Source organism: Nuphar pumila, chromosome 11, assembly GCF_984573655.1.
Source record: "Nuphar pumila chromosome 11, dmNupPumi1.hap1.1, whole genome shotgun sequence".
Lineage (NCBI taxonomy): Eukaryota > Viridiplantae > Streptophyta > Magnoliopsida > Nymphaeales > Nymphaeaceae > Nuphar > Nuphar pumila.
The window spans coordinates 117,125,493-117,140,269 of NC_143259.1; the positions used below are offsets into that span (position 1 = coordinate 117,125,493).

General features: G+C 38.6%; 1 protein-coding gene across 2 annotated transcripts; it reads left to right on the forward strand.

Annotated features, from left to right (window-relative positions):
• Window positions 1–8,619: 8,619 nt before the first annotated feature.
• Window positions 8,620–13,824, forward strand: LOC149823052 (transcription factor ILR3-like). Of its 2 annotated transcripts, none has more exons than XM_089980498.1 (5): window positions 8,620–8,839; window positions 11,356–11,418; window positions 12,500–12,577; window positions 12,652–12,814; window positions 13,270–13,824. In XM_089980498.1, exons 1-5 carry the CDS (start codon window positions 8,700–8,702, stop codon window positions 13,534–13,536), a joined length of 711 nt encoding a protein of 236 aa, XP_089836624.1. In that variant the 5' UTR covers window positions 8,620–8,699; the 3' UTR covers window positions 13,537–13,824. The 2 variants fall into 2 exon arrangements, with proteins under 2 accessions (XP_089836624.1, XP_089836625.1); XM_089980499.1 differs by having other exon boundaries at window positions 12,506–12,577.
• The last annotated feature ends 953 nt before the right edge of the window (window positions 13,825–14,777 follow it).

A 14,777-nucleotide genomic window follows, 5' to 3' on the forward strand; every position in this document is an offset into this window, starting at 1 on the left:
TGTTTTTATTTAAGTAGGATCCATTTAAAATTTAGATAGATCCAAAACTTATTATATTATAGTAAAATTTATTTGAATATCAAACTAATCTAAATCTATATTTTTTTAAGTATGATTCATTTGGGTTAAGTGGATCCAAACAAATTTCACAGTACACTAAGAAGATTCATTTAGATCATATGTGAATGCAAATCTTGTTTTCTTAAGTAGGATCTATCTGTGTCTCCAATTGAATTCAGATCCAAACAAATCTATTTTACCTTCATAGATCTATTTAGGTCTCAAATAGATCTAAAAGCCTTATTTACTTATTGAAATCCAATTGGATCTCCAAATGGGTCCAAATGTTAATTTACATAATGGGATCTAATTGAGTATTCAAGTAAATTCAATATCTTATTTTTATAGTAGGATCGAATTTGGTCTCTAAATGGATCTAAAATACTGTTTACATTAGAGAACTATTTGGGTCTTAAATGGATCCAAATCTCTTATAGGTCTTGTCCAAACTCTGATATGAGTCTAAACTCTTTCCATATCCATTTGGGTCAACCCAAATACTCTGCAAAGATCTCATATTTTTTTCAATTAAACATTAAATAACTTGAATAAATATTATCGAGTAACATGCCAACTTGTGCTTTCAGATCTAGGTGGCATATATTGATCCAACTAGTGGTGAGATATAGATATTGGAAAATTGATCCAATTATGCCTGAAGATCTGCTATAAAGTCATCGAGTAACATGCCAACTTCTGCTTTTAGATCCAGGTAACATATATTGATCCAAGCTAGTTGTGAGATATAGATCTTAAAAAATTGATCCAATTATGCCTGGAGATCTGCTATAAATCATCAAGTATCAAGTTGTAAATCGATTTGTATTTATGAAGTTACCTCAATTTGTACTTTACTAAGTATAAACATCATATCGATTTGTTTATTATTTTTTTTTTGCCTTTTATGAATCAGTCATTGTGTAAATCGTTTTATGGTCAAACCATTGATCATGATGTATTATAACTAAATACTCATATTTTTTGTAAATGAATATGGTTGTAAATCATGTCATTTTGTACTTATGAAGTTACAACGACAATAATATGTCTTTGTTTGTCTTTGTGAACGATATCAATATGTAATATCGTGATTTACTCACATCGATTTGCAACTATTACTAAAATATTATTTTTGTATAAAACTTAAATCGGTATCAAGTTGTAAATCAATTTGTATCTATAAAGTTATCTCAATTTGTATAATTGAAGTTACCTCGATTTGTACTTTACTAAGTCTAAACATCATGCAAATTTGCTTATTATTTTTCTTTTTCATCTTTTATAAATCAATAATTATGTAAATCATGATAGGACATATTGTTCATATAGACAAATTAGAAAAATGTGAATATTAAAAGGTCTCATGTTTGCCTTTACGATATGAGTCTCGTATAGAGAAATTAACCCAACCCGCTCTTACAGAGAATAACACAACCGATCAAGAAGTTGACTATGAGAAGTAGAAGCACTCAAATAGGCTTAGCTTGTTGCTTTTGCAATCATGAGTGATTAAAAATATTCTACGTGTCATCATTTACCGCAGGATAGTGAAGAAATTGCTGAATACCATTAAGGCAGAAATTATTGCTCTATACAAGACTTCATCTCATGGTATATTGATAAAAAAAAATCATTTTGGGTCTTGATATTATGAACTCTATTGAGATGTCACTGAAGATCTTTTGTGATAATAAAGCTATTGTCTTTCTTTACTAACAACAAGTGCTCTACTTTGTGTAGTCACATTAAGATAAAATACTTTGTTGTTAAAGAAACATTAGAGAATCATGTAGTGTGTATTGATACAATCAACACAAAAGAAATGAATGCGAATCATCTTACTAAAGGGCTAGCACTGAGATTGTATTCCCAACATGTAATGGGGATGGGTCTATTTGATTCTTTGTGATTTATGACAATACATTATGATTTTATGTGGTCAAATTTCTGAAACTAAATTGATTTTTTATATTTTGTACAATATTAATTTTGTGTAAAGTGTATATTGTTTGTGAAGAGAATAGTAGAATAATAATATTAAAATGACCAAATAGAATGAGTTAGGGACCAACCTGTTTATAAAAGTACTCTGAACATGCTAAACACTTAAAATAAATAATATTGTAGTACGTGAAAATATGTTATCTCATATAGAGATGTTTCAACCTTTTTATAAAGGTACTCTTAACATGCTAAACACTTAAAATAAATAATATTGTAGTACATGAAAATATGTCATCTCATATAAAGATGTTTCAACCTTTTTATAACGGTACTCTTAACATGCTAAACACTTAAAATGAATAATATTGTAGTACATGAAAATATGTCATCTCATATAAAGATGTTTCAACCTTTTTATAACGGTACTCTTAACATGCTAAACACTTAAAATGAATAATATTGTAGTACATGAAAATATGTCATCTTATATAGAGATGTTCATCTTCATGACTCGTATTATTCATTCTTGTGATTAAGTATAGCATGTGAACCCATATAAAAATTGGATTGAGATAACAGTAAAGAACCTTGAAAAGTGATTTTTCATATCAATGGGTCAAGTGAGAGAATGGATTTTTTGGTTCAGATCCAACTTAGATGTGACCTATATTGACCCGAGCACATCAAGGGACAACGTGATGGTTGTGGCTTTTCAGTTTTTTGAAGGTTATGATTGTAGGACCATTATGTGAATATGAAAAGATCACATGACTGTCCATGAATGCGATTATAACCTCCCATGAATCTCCTACTATAAGTAGGCCACCATGGAAGCTTGATGAGTGCTACATGTGTGATGCAAGTTTCTCATTTTCTTTGGGTTCAAGGGTCTTGCTCACGTCTTGACATAATGGCCTGGCTTCATCGAGATCATCGATTGGTTAGAGGGAATGCCAACAACCACCTCCAATGAAGCTTCGTTTGAATCGACAATGACCACTTTCGATAAGTGATGTTCTCACAAGACATTTTTGCTAACATTAATATCCATATTCAGAATAGTTACCATTGACTTAATCAATCCGATCTCCTTCAATGGTCAAAACTTCACAATGTTACAATTCACCCATGACCTTTTGATCTTTAGTGATGCCTCAATCTCGCAAATGGCACTGGTGGAGCGAATACTTGGGAGTTTTGCAATGGTTTCGGGCCTTTATGTAAACGAATCTAAATGCTCCATTATCATCTTCAACTTGGATAGGCTGACGTGCATGGCTGCCTCCTCCATTTTTGAGCTGCTCCCTTGCCTCACTTTCAACATCTTGTTTGGGACTACCTGTGTACAAGAAAAGAGCAAACTCGCATCTATGACAACCTCCATTTTTGGGTTGCTCCCTTGCCTCACTTTCAACATCTTTTTTTTGCATTGCATTTTTAGCCACATGCGATACTTAGCACTAAGTATCGAGCAATTAACTCAACAACGTACCTGCAAAACACAAATATACAAAACAATACAAGGAAGAGGCTCGATCCATACCTGGCGAAAAAGGAAACAGAGAGGGGTCAGAGTCCCTCCCTCACATCCTGTAAGATAGGGAGGGGGCTCGACCCCTCCCTGGCAAAAAAAGGGAGGGGGCTCGGCCCCTTTGTATTATCCCGTAAGACAGGGAAACATGGAGGGCCTCCCTGGCAAAAAAAAAGGGAGCGGGCTCGGCTCCTCCCTCTCATCCCATAAGACATGGAGGTAGGGAGGGGGCTCGGCCTCTCCGTGGCAAAAAAAAAAAAAATAGGGGAGGGGCCCGAGCCCCTCCCTCACATCCCGTAAGACAGGGAGGGGGCTCAGCCCCTCCCTGGCGAAAAAAAAGGAGAGGGGGCCGAGCCCCTCACGAGCATCCCGTAAGACAGGGAGGGGGCTCAGCCCCTCCCTGGCGAAAAAATAGGGAGGGGGCTCGGCCCCTCCCTGGCAAAAAAAAAAAGGGGGAGGGGGGCGAGCCCCTCTCGGGCATCTTGTAAGATAGGGAGGGGGCTCGACCCCTCCCTGACAAAAACAAAAAAAGAGGGAGGGGGCCGAGTTTCTCCAGTGCATCCCGTAAGTCAGGGAGGGGGCTCAGCCCTTCCCTGGCAAAAAAAGCATAGGGAGGGGGCTGAGCCCCCTCCCTTACATCCCGTAAGACAGGGAGGCTCGGCCCCTCCCTGGCGAAAAAAAATAGGGAGGGGGCTCGGCCCCTCCCTGGTAAAAAAAAAAAGGGGGTGGGGCTCGGCCCCTCCCTGGTAAAAAAAAAAGGGGGTGGGGGGGGGGGGGGAGGGGGTCGAGCCCCTCCCGGGCATCCTGTAAGACAGGGAGGGGGCTCGACCCCTCCCTGACAAAAAAAAGAGAGGAAGGGCGCCGAGTTCCTCCCGTGCATCCCGTAAGACAGGGAGGGGGCTCAGCCCTTCTCTGGCAAAAAAAGCATAGGGAGGGGGCCGAGCCCCCTCCCTCGCATCCCGTAAGACAGGGAGGCTCGGCCCCTCCCTAGCGAAAAAGGAAATGGTCGGCGAAAAAAAGGAAAGAGACAAGGGAGTCAAGGGGTTACCTGAGCCGAAGGGGGAAGGTCGGCGGGCGTCGGGCATCGCGCAAAGGGCGTCAGGCGACAAACAATGATCGAGGGGCGACTGGCGGTGGAGACAAAACACGGTGGGCAACAGGCGGCGAAGACGAAACAAAAAAGAGAAAGAAAGGAGTTCAAATTAGGGATTTATGGGAAAATTATGAATGGATTCACGACAGACAAATTCTGTCGCTAGGTCATCACTACTTGATGACGGTGTAGTGACGAAAAAGTTCTTTCGTTGATCCGTCGCTAAGTTGCGACAGATATTGAGACAAAATAAATTTTATCTCTAATTAGCGACGGATTACCGACATAATATTTTTCGTCGCGAATTTTGCAAATAAGCAAAATTTTAGCGACAAATATATTTCTCTCGCTAATCCGTCGTAAATTTGTGACGGATTTTTTCTGTCACATTTTCGACGCTAATTAGCATTTTTCTTGTAGTGAAGGCAACTGGTAATGGATGAAGAATGGAAGACATGGGTGATCTTCATGAAATCCAAGTATAGCTTACAAGACCCAAGCAAGGACTGGCTAATTTTCAGTTATAGGCGACAGACATCGGCCATTTGGGGAGATTGAATAAAGGTGTGAGATGATTTCAGCCAAAGAGTGGAGACGAACCTGATAATAAGCAGATGTTCACATGACAATGTCTTTTCATTTTCTCTCTGTTACCTCTCAATGCAACAAGAAGGTTTGGATTCTTTCTTTCATGTCTGCTGCTTATGGGGTCTGAGACCTTCCCATCGATCACAGATGTTTGCATGGGTTCTCTCTGATGACACAGCCCTTGATCCAATTGAAATAGATAGGGTATTTAGATGCCAAGCCAATGCATCCTTAATTTGTTTTTTCGAAGAAGAAGATGGTTATCATCTTTTTTTGGGACTGTCCATTCTTCCAAAGCATCTTCATGGCATCCTGGTCTTTGCCTAGTCTAACAGTGAGGAGGGACTCATGGTTTCAAGACCTACTGATGAATGGGAAGGCATGCTTCTGATGGCAAAAATGGCTATTAATCTGGTGCTGATAGACACTATCAGCCCAGGGCAGGTTATATGCCCCCCCCCCCAGCTACAGTGCATGTTCGGGTCCCGCTCAGTCGGGTATACGGGACTCGTACACTGCCGTACACTCGCCTGTAGCTACAGTGCCTGTTTGGGGGGAGAACACGCAACGCCCTCTCTTATCAGCCCTGTGATCGGTTTGGGAGGAACGAAATGAGCAACCTTGAGGAAGTCTCATTTCAGGTAGGGAATGCGGTTTTGATAACTGCAACTGTCTTAGACCCCTTTTTAAAACTGCAACTCCTTGTTCTCGTCATTGCAGGCCAATCAATTGGCGACCTCAGTATGATCTAATGAACTTTTCTGTCACTATTCTTAAGAATGAATTCATGTTTTTCTCTCCTTCAAAAAAAAATGTTCTTTCAAGTTAAAATAGGCGATTATTTAATGCAGCCAAAACTACAAAAAAAGTCCACCTTTACTGGCATGAAAATCGTGCCAGACAAAGCTAATGATGCCACTTTTCCTAATAACTGCATGCTAACAAAGCTAAGGGTGCAAATGGATCAGATGTGGGCTGGATCATGGTCGATCTGAATATGAATATAAATTTTTAATACACTCCATTGCATTACAGTGTAGTTGGAAGCTCATGATTCAAGTTGTTTTGACCCAAACTAACCTCGGAGATGTGTTCAACATAATTGAACTAGTGAGAATCTGCTCTATTATATGTTTTACGATGAAAAAATGTTTTTTTAGTAAAGAAAAATCAGTCCTTTGTAGACATCGATTTTTGCATCGCTAAAAAGATCAGAAAAAATTCACGTTATGGCACTTCAAAAGCTAGTTCCTACTAAAAAAAGAGGATATAAATCACGTTATGGGGTGTTCCAAAAAAAAAAAAAAAGTTTGTTAAGTCGTATGTTCAAATAAACTTTTTTTTTTGTCATTCAAGTGATATTGGTTCTCGGACCTTGACATGTAGAACCAATTATCACTCTGACCCTATGATGGGTATGGACGTGGATTAACAACTATTACCAGATCCCATTTGACCGTCAAATGTCACAAGGGAAGGAGTCAGGATCAGGTGCCATACATGGCAAACTTCGAGTGTGCCTCTGTACCTGACTGCCCTCCATTTGCTTTTGGCGCGGGAAACTGACAGACAAAGACAAGAGGTGCAACGGCACACTTCAAAGTGTGCCATGTGATGTGGGAAAGGGTGTCCCACAATTTACCACGTCACGATGTTACACCACGTCACGATGTTACACCACGTCACCTTGTTTTGAAGTACAAGATTACTAGTACTACCACCAACACACACAATCTTCACGTCATGCCTCCTCATTTTTCATCTTTGTAATATCTTATATACCCTCCAACTTTCTCAAAATTATGATGATGCAATTGTTTCATTTCAAAGTGAAAGCCCAAGGCCATAAAGGTTTGGCGTAGTAGGGTAGGGCGTAGGCCGCTAGGCGGTAGTAGTGTCAAAGAGTCGGACCCGCTAAAATGGACGGGTTCAAATCCGGATTCAACCAAGTGATACGGGTATCGAATTCGGACTCCGATTTTATCAGATTTTTATAAGAAAAACCGTACATGATAAGAATTACATAAACCAGACCTGATAAAAAAATATTTTTTAAGTTTTTTACATTGAAAAATTATGGATCTTATTGAAAACTTAGGTCAAATCCAAGTTTGGTATAAATTTTCATAAACCATACCCTATCCATTTAATAATTGGACTTCATCTGTTTGACCGAAATAGTTAAACATACCCCTTCTTTGTAACCAAACCCTAACCTTGTAGGGTCCAGTACAGGTCAGGACCCTTACTAGGCGGGTAGCCTAGATTCAAGATCCCATGTGTGTCACCCTTACATAAACCCAAGCGTGACGAATCCCTAAGGCTATGGAGTAAGCCGTCAAAGTTTTACATTGGTAGAACAACAACCGGGTCAGGTATAAAATTTGACAAACTATACCCGGGTCCATGTATTAATCGGACCTTACCAAGTCTTAATCGAGTCTTCTTATTTATCACCATACCTGGACTCTATAGGGTTTAGTTCGGGTAGGATCAAGGTAAATGGGTGGATACCTAGCATGCCCATTAAGTGTCTGGGTTCTTGTTGAGGGTTTTCTTTCTTTATCAAGAAGAAGAAAAAAAATACTTGCCTAAGTTGCGAAAATAAAGTTCTTATCCTTCGCTGATTAGAGGTCGCCAACCGGCGTGACAACTCGATGAGCCAAGCTGACTTAATTGGCCCATCATGGGTTGGGTTTGGGCCATGATTTTTAGGACTTGGCCTATTAGGTATCAGCCCGAAACCCGGCCCATTATATATGTGGGCTAGGCTTGGGCCAGCCCACATATATAAGATCGGACCAACTTTAATGGGCCTGAGTTATTTATTAACTTTTTTAACAATAAACTTTTTTTTAAAATTAACTATTACATGGTAACTTGGATAACTATTATTATTTACCTGTTTAGTTGCATGAGAACTTGCTATTTGTTAATTATTATTATTTACCTAATTAGTTGCATAAAAACTTGTTATTATCATGTTAGCCCATAATTTCATTGAGGCATTTATGCATCTTAAGATTGGACCAAGCCCGACCGGACTTGCCCCGCTTCACATTAACGCGTTGGGCCAATGGGCTTCTCTTCAAACCCGAGCTCGTTAAGAACCAACCCAAAACCCAACCTGTTAGTAAACGGGTCAGGCCGGCTTGTTAGTAAACAGGCCGGGCTAGCCTGGTCCATTAGCGGGCCGGGCCGGCCCGATGCCCACTCCTATCGCTGATGAAATTAGAACGTTTTAGGAGTAAGCATGTTTGTGAAACGTAAACAAAAAAAAAGCAGCGGCTAAAAGTAATAACTGAATTTTTTGTGGGCTCTTGTAAATAGCTCGTAAGTTAGGAGGCTGTTTGTAACTTGCTCTTAACTTTTTTCCCCTTCTCTCTCTCTCTCTCTCGGAGAAGGAGATTCGTCGCAGGCGCCGGAAAATGCGGTGAGGATTTTCCGGCCGGCGAGATTTCGAGGGGTTCTCCGGAGGCAAGCATGGCGTCTGGGGAGAACTCCGTGTGGCTGACCGACTATGGGCTCATCGACATGGACGACGTGGGGGATTTCGCGGGGGATTTTCCGGGGACGGCGGCGGCCGGATTTTACTCGGCGTTGGGTGCCATTCCGGAGATCGGGTTGGTCAATTCTGATCTCGAAATTTTGATTTGGGTTTTCCTTTTTCCTTTTTCTTTTTTCGGTTAATTTGTGAAAGGATTGCTCTCTCTCTCTCGCACGCGCTAGAGGGTATTTGATTGAACTCACCTATCATGAAAATGGGGATAAGTTAGGCTCTTGTGTTGAGATCCACGCTTGAATCTCACAACTTATTCCAGTTTTCTAGATATTGGGTGCATCCATAATACCCATTTGGAATTTGTTTTGATTTTGGAATGAATGTGATTGAATATCATATGGAGAATTTTTTTCTTGTTAAACAATTGTTTTGAGCTCGGTTTTGTTTGTCTTTCATCCTGTTTGTGAGTTTTAGTTCTCTGATTAATGCAATAAAGGAGTAGTTTTTGACTATTTTATGCGTGTCTTTTTCTTATGGTAATGAGTTTCAAATAGTTGGAGGATTTATGGAGAGTTCTTTGAAGGATTAGGGGCAGAAGGATCTTGTTGGTAGGTTTGATTTCTATGATTTTGAGTCAATGAGGATGAAAAATATGCAATATTTTGGTTTATTTCAATTGATTTTACGAATGGAAGGGACCCATCAAATTATTTGAGGATCTGAATCATTGCCATAATTCTCTTGGGATTGGAGGGATGTTTGAGAAATGGAGCAGTCTGAAGTTTTATACTTGCCAGATTTTGGGAAAAATTTTCCTCACTGAAAGTCCAAGTCGATCGCAATCACTAAAGGGTTCGGTTGTTGTGGGGTTCATACATATGAATTAGGCCTATTCCATTGGCATCGAGCTACAGCATTTGGAAAAGGTTAGTGGTTCTGCAGTCTATCTCCTTGTGTAACCATGGAAGTACCTCTTTGATTTTTGATTTATGGGGGTGCATGTCGCTAACAAGGCCAACATATGAAGATGAAACCCTGCTATGTAAGTAAAGATAGTTTAGGAATGCGTTTTCCTTAGGCTGGTGGTTGGACCATTGTTGACCTAAAAAATGGCGTGAATCAAGCGAACTCAACCTTGTTTCAGCCATGAATGACTTCCAAAAGACTGGGCTTGAGTTTGTATAAAAATCAGTAGCCCAGTAAGCAAGTTTTATTGATTGGCGTTTATATGCTGCTACTTGAGTAAAGAACCTGATGCCGATGCTTAAGACCATTAATCTTATAGTTACTGGTAATCCAGTCTGTTTCTACTGTTTGAAATGAGATGGTTGTTAAGAAAATTCTCATTTGATAGTGCAAAAGATTTCTTTTATGAAACAAAGGAAATTACGAGGAAGAGAGAAAGGTTATGTCACAGGGACACTCCAATTCACCCTCGTGTCATATGACTTATATACCATCCTTAATGAAAAATATGAAAAAATAATATATACCCTATCCTTTTAACTATGTCCCTGTGAATAGGAGAAATGATAGAAAGAGATATCTAGAAAAGCACTGTATCTTTTGTGTGTTTGGTCCAAAGGTTCCTAACATCATTTTGTGCTGAGGGTATTAATGGAGTTACGCAGAATATTAAATCAATGTTACTAGTTTGTCAAATGAGAATCATTCTTACTAATTATCTCTGGGCTTTGTTTCCCTAAAGTTTCTTGGAACCTGTGATCATCTGTGCCTAGATAAGATGCCATATCGGGTTTGGTTGGAATATCAAAGATAACCTCTACAAGCGGTAGCAAACAATTGGACTTGCCTTTATTTGTCGTCTGTTTTGATATTTAGCACTTGATAGATTATCATGTATTCTGTAAAAGTTATTATTGTTCAATTGTTATTCTTGTTCAATATGTTTTTTTCTAGTTTTGCAATGCATTGCATAACAGTGGTGCATCATAATATCATTAATATAATTTTAAGGCCTTTTTCTGACATCAATATTCAATATTGATATGGGGAGCTATGTATTGTGATTGAATAAAACTCAATCTAGATGTGGCCTGCAGAGAGAGATTGTTTCTCTGGTCAAATGGCTACCACAATTGGAGGTTTCTTGAAAGAGTATAAGGAAATACATTGAAATAAAGATTTCCTTTGGCATTTGCTTCATGCTGAGTTAGGTGGTTGGGATAAGATTTAAAATAATCAAAAGTTCAGGCTAGCTTCAAAGTTATCATTTTTATATCTAAGAACCTAATCTTTTGTGTTTGATTTGTATGTTGATAATCAAAGAAATAAGACAGACCACGTATCTTGTTAGATATCCTTTTCTTTTACCTTCTTTTTGGAATTTTTAGCAACAACTTGGTCCTATCCAATTTTGTTGAGTAGTGCTTTATCTGGTCTTGCGTGGGGCTTTGGGCTGGGTAACTAAAAGCACTTAAATAAGTGTGAATTATCAGGTGAGCTATCTTCTCTATCTTCAGTCTTTAACTATCTTTGACTCATTTGCTACTTCTAGGGCCATTTAATTGAAGCATCATATAGTGCGTAACTTTCGATTACCACTTTTACCTTTCAATATATTCATTCATTCTTTCGTATTTTATTAACTTAATGATGTCTGTGCATTATGTGCAGTGCGGAAGTGAGTGGTTCTTTTGAGAATACTGACCGTTACAGAAAATCATGTTCAGCAAAACGGTATGTCTTTACTGAATCTCATTTGCAATTTATAATGATAAGTTTAATAGTCTTCCTAATTTTTCCTTGTATCCGCTTCATTTTCATGTGATTATTTAGCCATCTATGCATTGCTAAAATGTCAGCCACATGCAAAGGGAGATTGTTTCTACTACTTTAAAAGCTTAAGTAACAAAACTCTGTTCAGCCATAGTGATCTTCAAACCCATGACATTGGCATCTTTATCATCATTATCAATGTCATGCTCCATAATCATCATTTTCTGTTGAAATAACTAACAATGCTTACATACTGTGTTGCCTTTATTTAGGGTCATCTGTCATCAGTGCAATAGTTTGGATATAGATCCTGTTTTCTTTTATTGCTAGCATCAGTGGCCTTGGCTGTCTAACAAGTGTCGTTATTCTCTTCCTGGACTAGTTTATCTTTCTCATTCTTGTTCTGTGTAAATGCTTGCATTGATTATTTACTGCAAAGTCATTTTCAGGTATGACTTTCCATGTCAGGGTTCCCAAGATTATGCATATAATTCTATATTCTTGGAGTCAGCCACTTTGTCACTTTGTGCCATTGTTCTCTGAGTTTGTTTGAATTTCAGGAACAGGGCTGAATCATGTGATACATATTGCTCTGAAGCAAGCAGGGAGAAGGTGCAAAGAGATAAATTTACAAGACTCTGTTCAGCCATAATGACCATCAAACCCATGTCATTGGCATTCTTTATCATCATTATCAACATTATGCTACATAATCATCATTTGCTGTTGAAATAACTAACAATGCTTACACACTGCGTTGTCTTTATTTAGGGTCATCTGTCATCAGTTTAATAGTTTGGATATAGATCCTGTTTTCTTTTATTGCTAGCTTCAGTGACCTTGGCTATTCTGATCCTGGACTAGTTGATCTTTCTCATTCTTGTTCTGAATAAATGCTTCTGTTGATTATTTACTGTAAAGTCATCTTTCGGTATGAGTTGCCATATCAGGGTGCCCAAGTTTATGCATAAAATTCTGTATTCTTGGAGTCAACCACTTTGTCACTTTGTGCCATTGTTCTCTGAGTTTGTTTGAATTTCAGGAACAGGGCTGAATCATGTGATGCATATTGCTCCAAAGCAAGCAGGGAGAAGATGCGAAGAGATAAATTGAATGACAGGTCCTGTCTCTCTATCTCTCATGTACATATGCACTTTCTGAGGTTGTTGAGGTTGCTTGGAATGATGCTTGCAGGCTCTTGGAGTTGGGTTTATTGTTGGAACCGGGAAAGAAGCCTAAGACTGACAAAGCAACTATCTTGTGTGATGCCATTCGGGTTGTGAATCAGTTGCGCAGTGAAGCAGAGAAGCTAAAAGAGGAAAATGGGCAACTCGAGGAAAAGGTCAAAGAATTGAAGGTGAATGCTTTATCTGATTACCTGAATGAACCACATTTTGTTTGCATCTGTTTCTTTAGCTTTATTATCATGCGTCTCCTGGATTCTTTCTAATTTTCACTTGTGAACTAATGTCCATGATAAGTAAATGCATCTTTATTTTATTTTGTCCCATTGTTCCTTTTTCCAAGATGCAGTTCATGCAAACCTATTTGCAACGAACTCTGGATTACCTTGCGGTAAAAGAAAGGACAGTTCATTTGCTTATACTTTGAGTTAGAGTGTCTCCATTTCTTAAAACTCTAAATGCTTATAATAATATATAGTGAATGCAATAAAAAATTCTATGAAAGAAAAAGGCATACGCAGGGCTTTCTGTATGCATTACTAGTCTCTGTATTCTTGGTAATTGTGATTTCTGTTGGAACACATATGCTCTTGCATATCCTGAAAAAGATTGCATGCCCTTTCTGCAGGTGGAGAAAAGTGAACTCCGTGAGGAAAAGGTGAAGCTAAAAGCTGATAAAGAAAGGCTGGAACAGCAGATAAAAGCAATGACTGTGCCTGCAGGGTTCCTACCTCACCCTGCAGCATTTCAGGCAGCATTTGCAGCTCAAGCCCAAGTGCCTGGGGTGAAACCTATGCCGTTTATGGGTTACCCTGGGGTGCCCATGTGGCAATTCCTGCCACCGGCACTTGTTGATTCATCTAAGGATCCTGCGGGCGTCTCACCTGGTGCTTAGGTTGCAGTCTCCATTCTGACCGTCAATTTGTCATAACTGTTTTCTTTTTTGTGCTACATTAGCCTTGACTATTCTACTTTCAATTTTCTTGGTGATGCTTTAAGTGTTATATAAGACTGGTGATATATAATGTAGGATAAGAGAAGGCTTTGGCTTGTAAATGGGGAATAATTTTTCATTAACACATTTCTCGATTTCTGTGGGTGCATTTCTAGTTGCAGATTGCAGCTGCTGTTACTGCTTATGTCCTTTGAGTTATTTTGCTCCCAAAATGTTCTGAATTTATACCATACAGTCCTTAAACGAGCTTTCCCCATCTACAATCTATTTAAAAATTGACAAGAATTCTGTTTTGGAGACGGTGGTTCTATGATTGCAGTTGTCTTAGTGACGAAAGTTTAGAGCAATGACCGCTGCTAATTTTTTGTGATATTTTCAAATTTTTTGTTTTCCCCATATCCTTGATCATGCTTTGTAGAGAGTTCACATTTGAAAGACAGGTTAGAGTTGCTTGTGTATATAGCAGTTGCTGTGGTTTTTGTACAGATCATTGTAAAGAATCCATCTTCTGACATGCTTCCTCGATGCTTTTTGTGAATGCAAAGTGCAGAACTTCGATTTTTCTGAGAATGGAATTGGATGTCGTCTCCTAATTTGTTGTGTCATGGTGGTCATGATGATCTAAATACCAATGCATTTGTTGAACAACTTTGTTGTGGCATGGTGGCCATGATGATCTAAATATCAATGCATTTTAAGGATACACAAAAATAAATAAAAAATCAAGTAATATATTATATCAAATTCCGCCAAATTCATAACCTTGTAAACCCAAGTTAGCATATAAGACCGAGTATATTCTAATTGTTGGAGGTCAAAATGGTAATTTTTTTTAGAAAGTTCATTTTTGATCTGCATATTAGAAAGATCATTTTTTTATCAACATAAACAAAAATTTGTCAGTTTTTTTCAAAATTTCCATACATTAGGCGAATTCTTGAATTATGCCAACAGTTGGGTTGCCATTTTGCAAATTTCCCTAAAAACAATATTATTTGAGGTAGGTGAAGGAAAAGCTGCTGATTTTCTTTGTTTGAATGTTCTACAAGACTACAAACAAGCTGCTCCTCATATTTATTTTTGCTGATAGTACAGCTGGGGTTAGGCAGACCCCCACGAGTTAAACAATCGTACCATTGGGATTTGAACTTGCCTGCCCATAGGGACAATAGTTAAAAACG

Coding starts and splice junctions, on each gene's coding strand:
- LOC149823052 (XM_089980498.1), top strand. CDS start 8,700: ATGGCGTCTGGGGAGAACTCCGTGTGGCTGACCGACTATGGGCTCATC. Junction 12,578..12,651: donor AGAGATAAATTGAATGACAG/GTCCTGTCTCTC, acceptor TGATGCTTGCAG/GCTCTTGGAGTTGGGTTTAT. Junction 12,815..13,269: donor AAAAGGTCAAAGAATTGAAG/GTGAATGCTTTA, acceptor CCCTTTCTGCAG/GTGGAGAAAAGTGAACTCCG.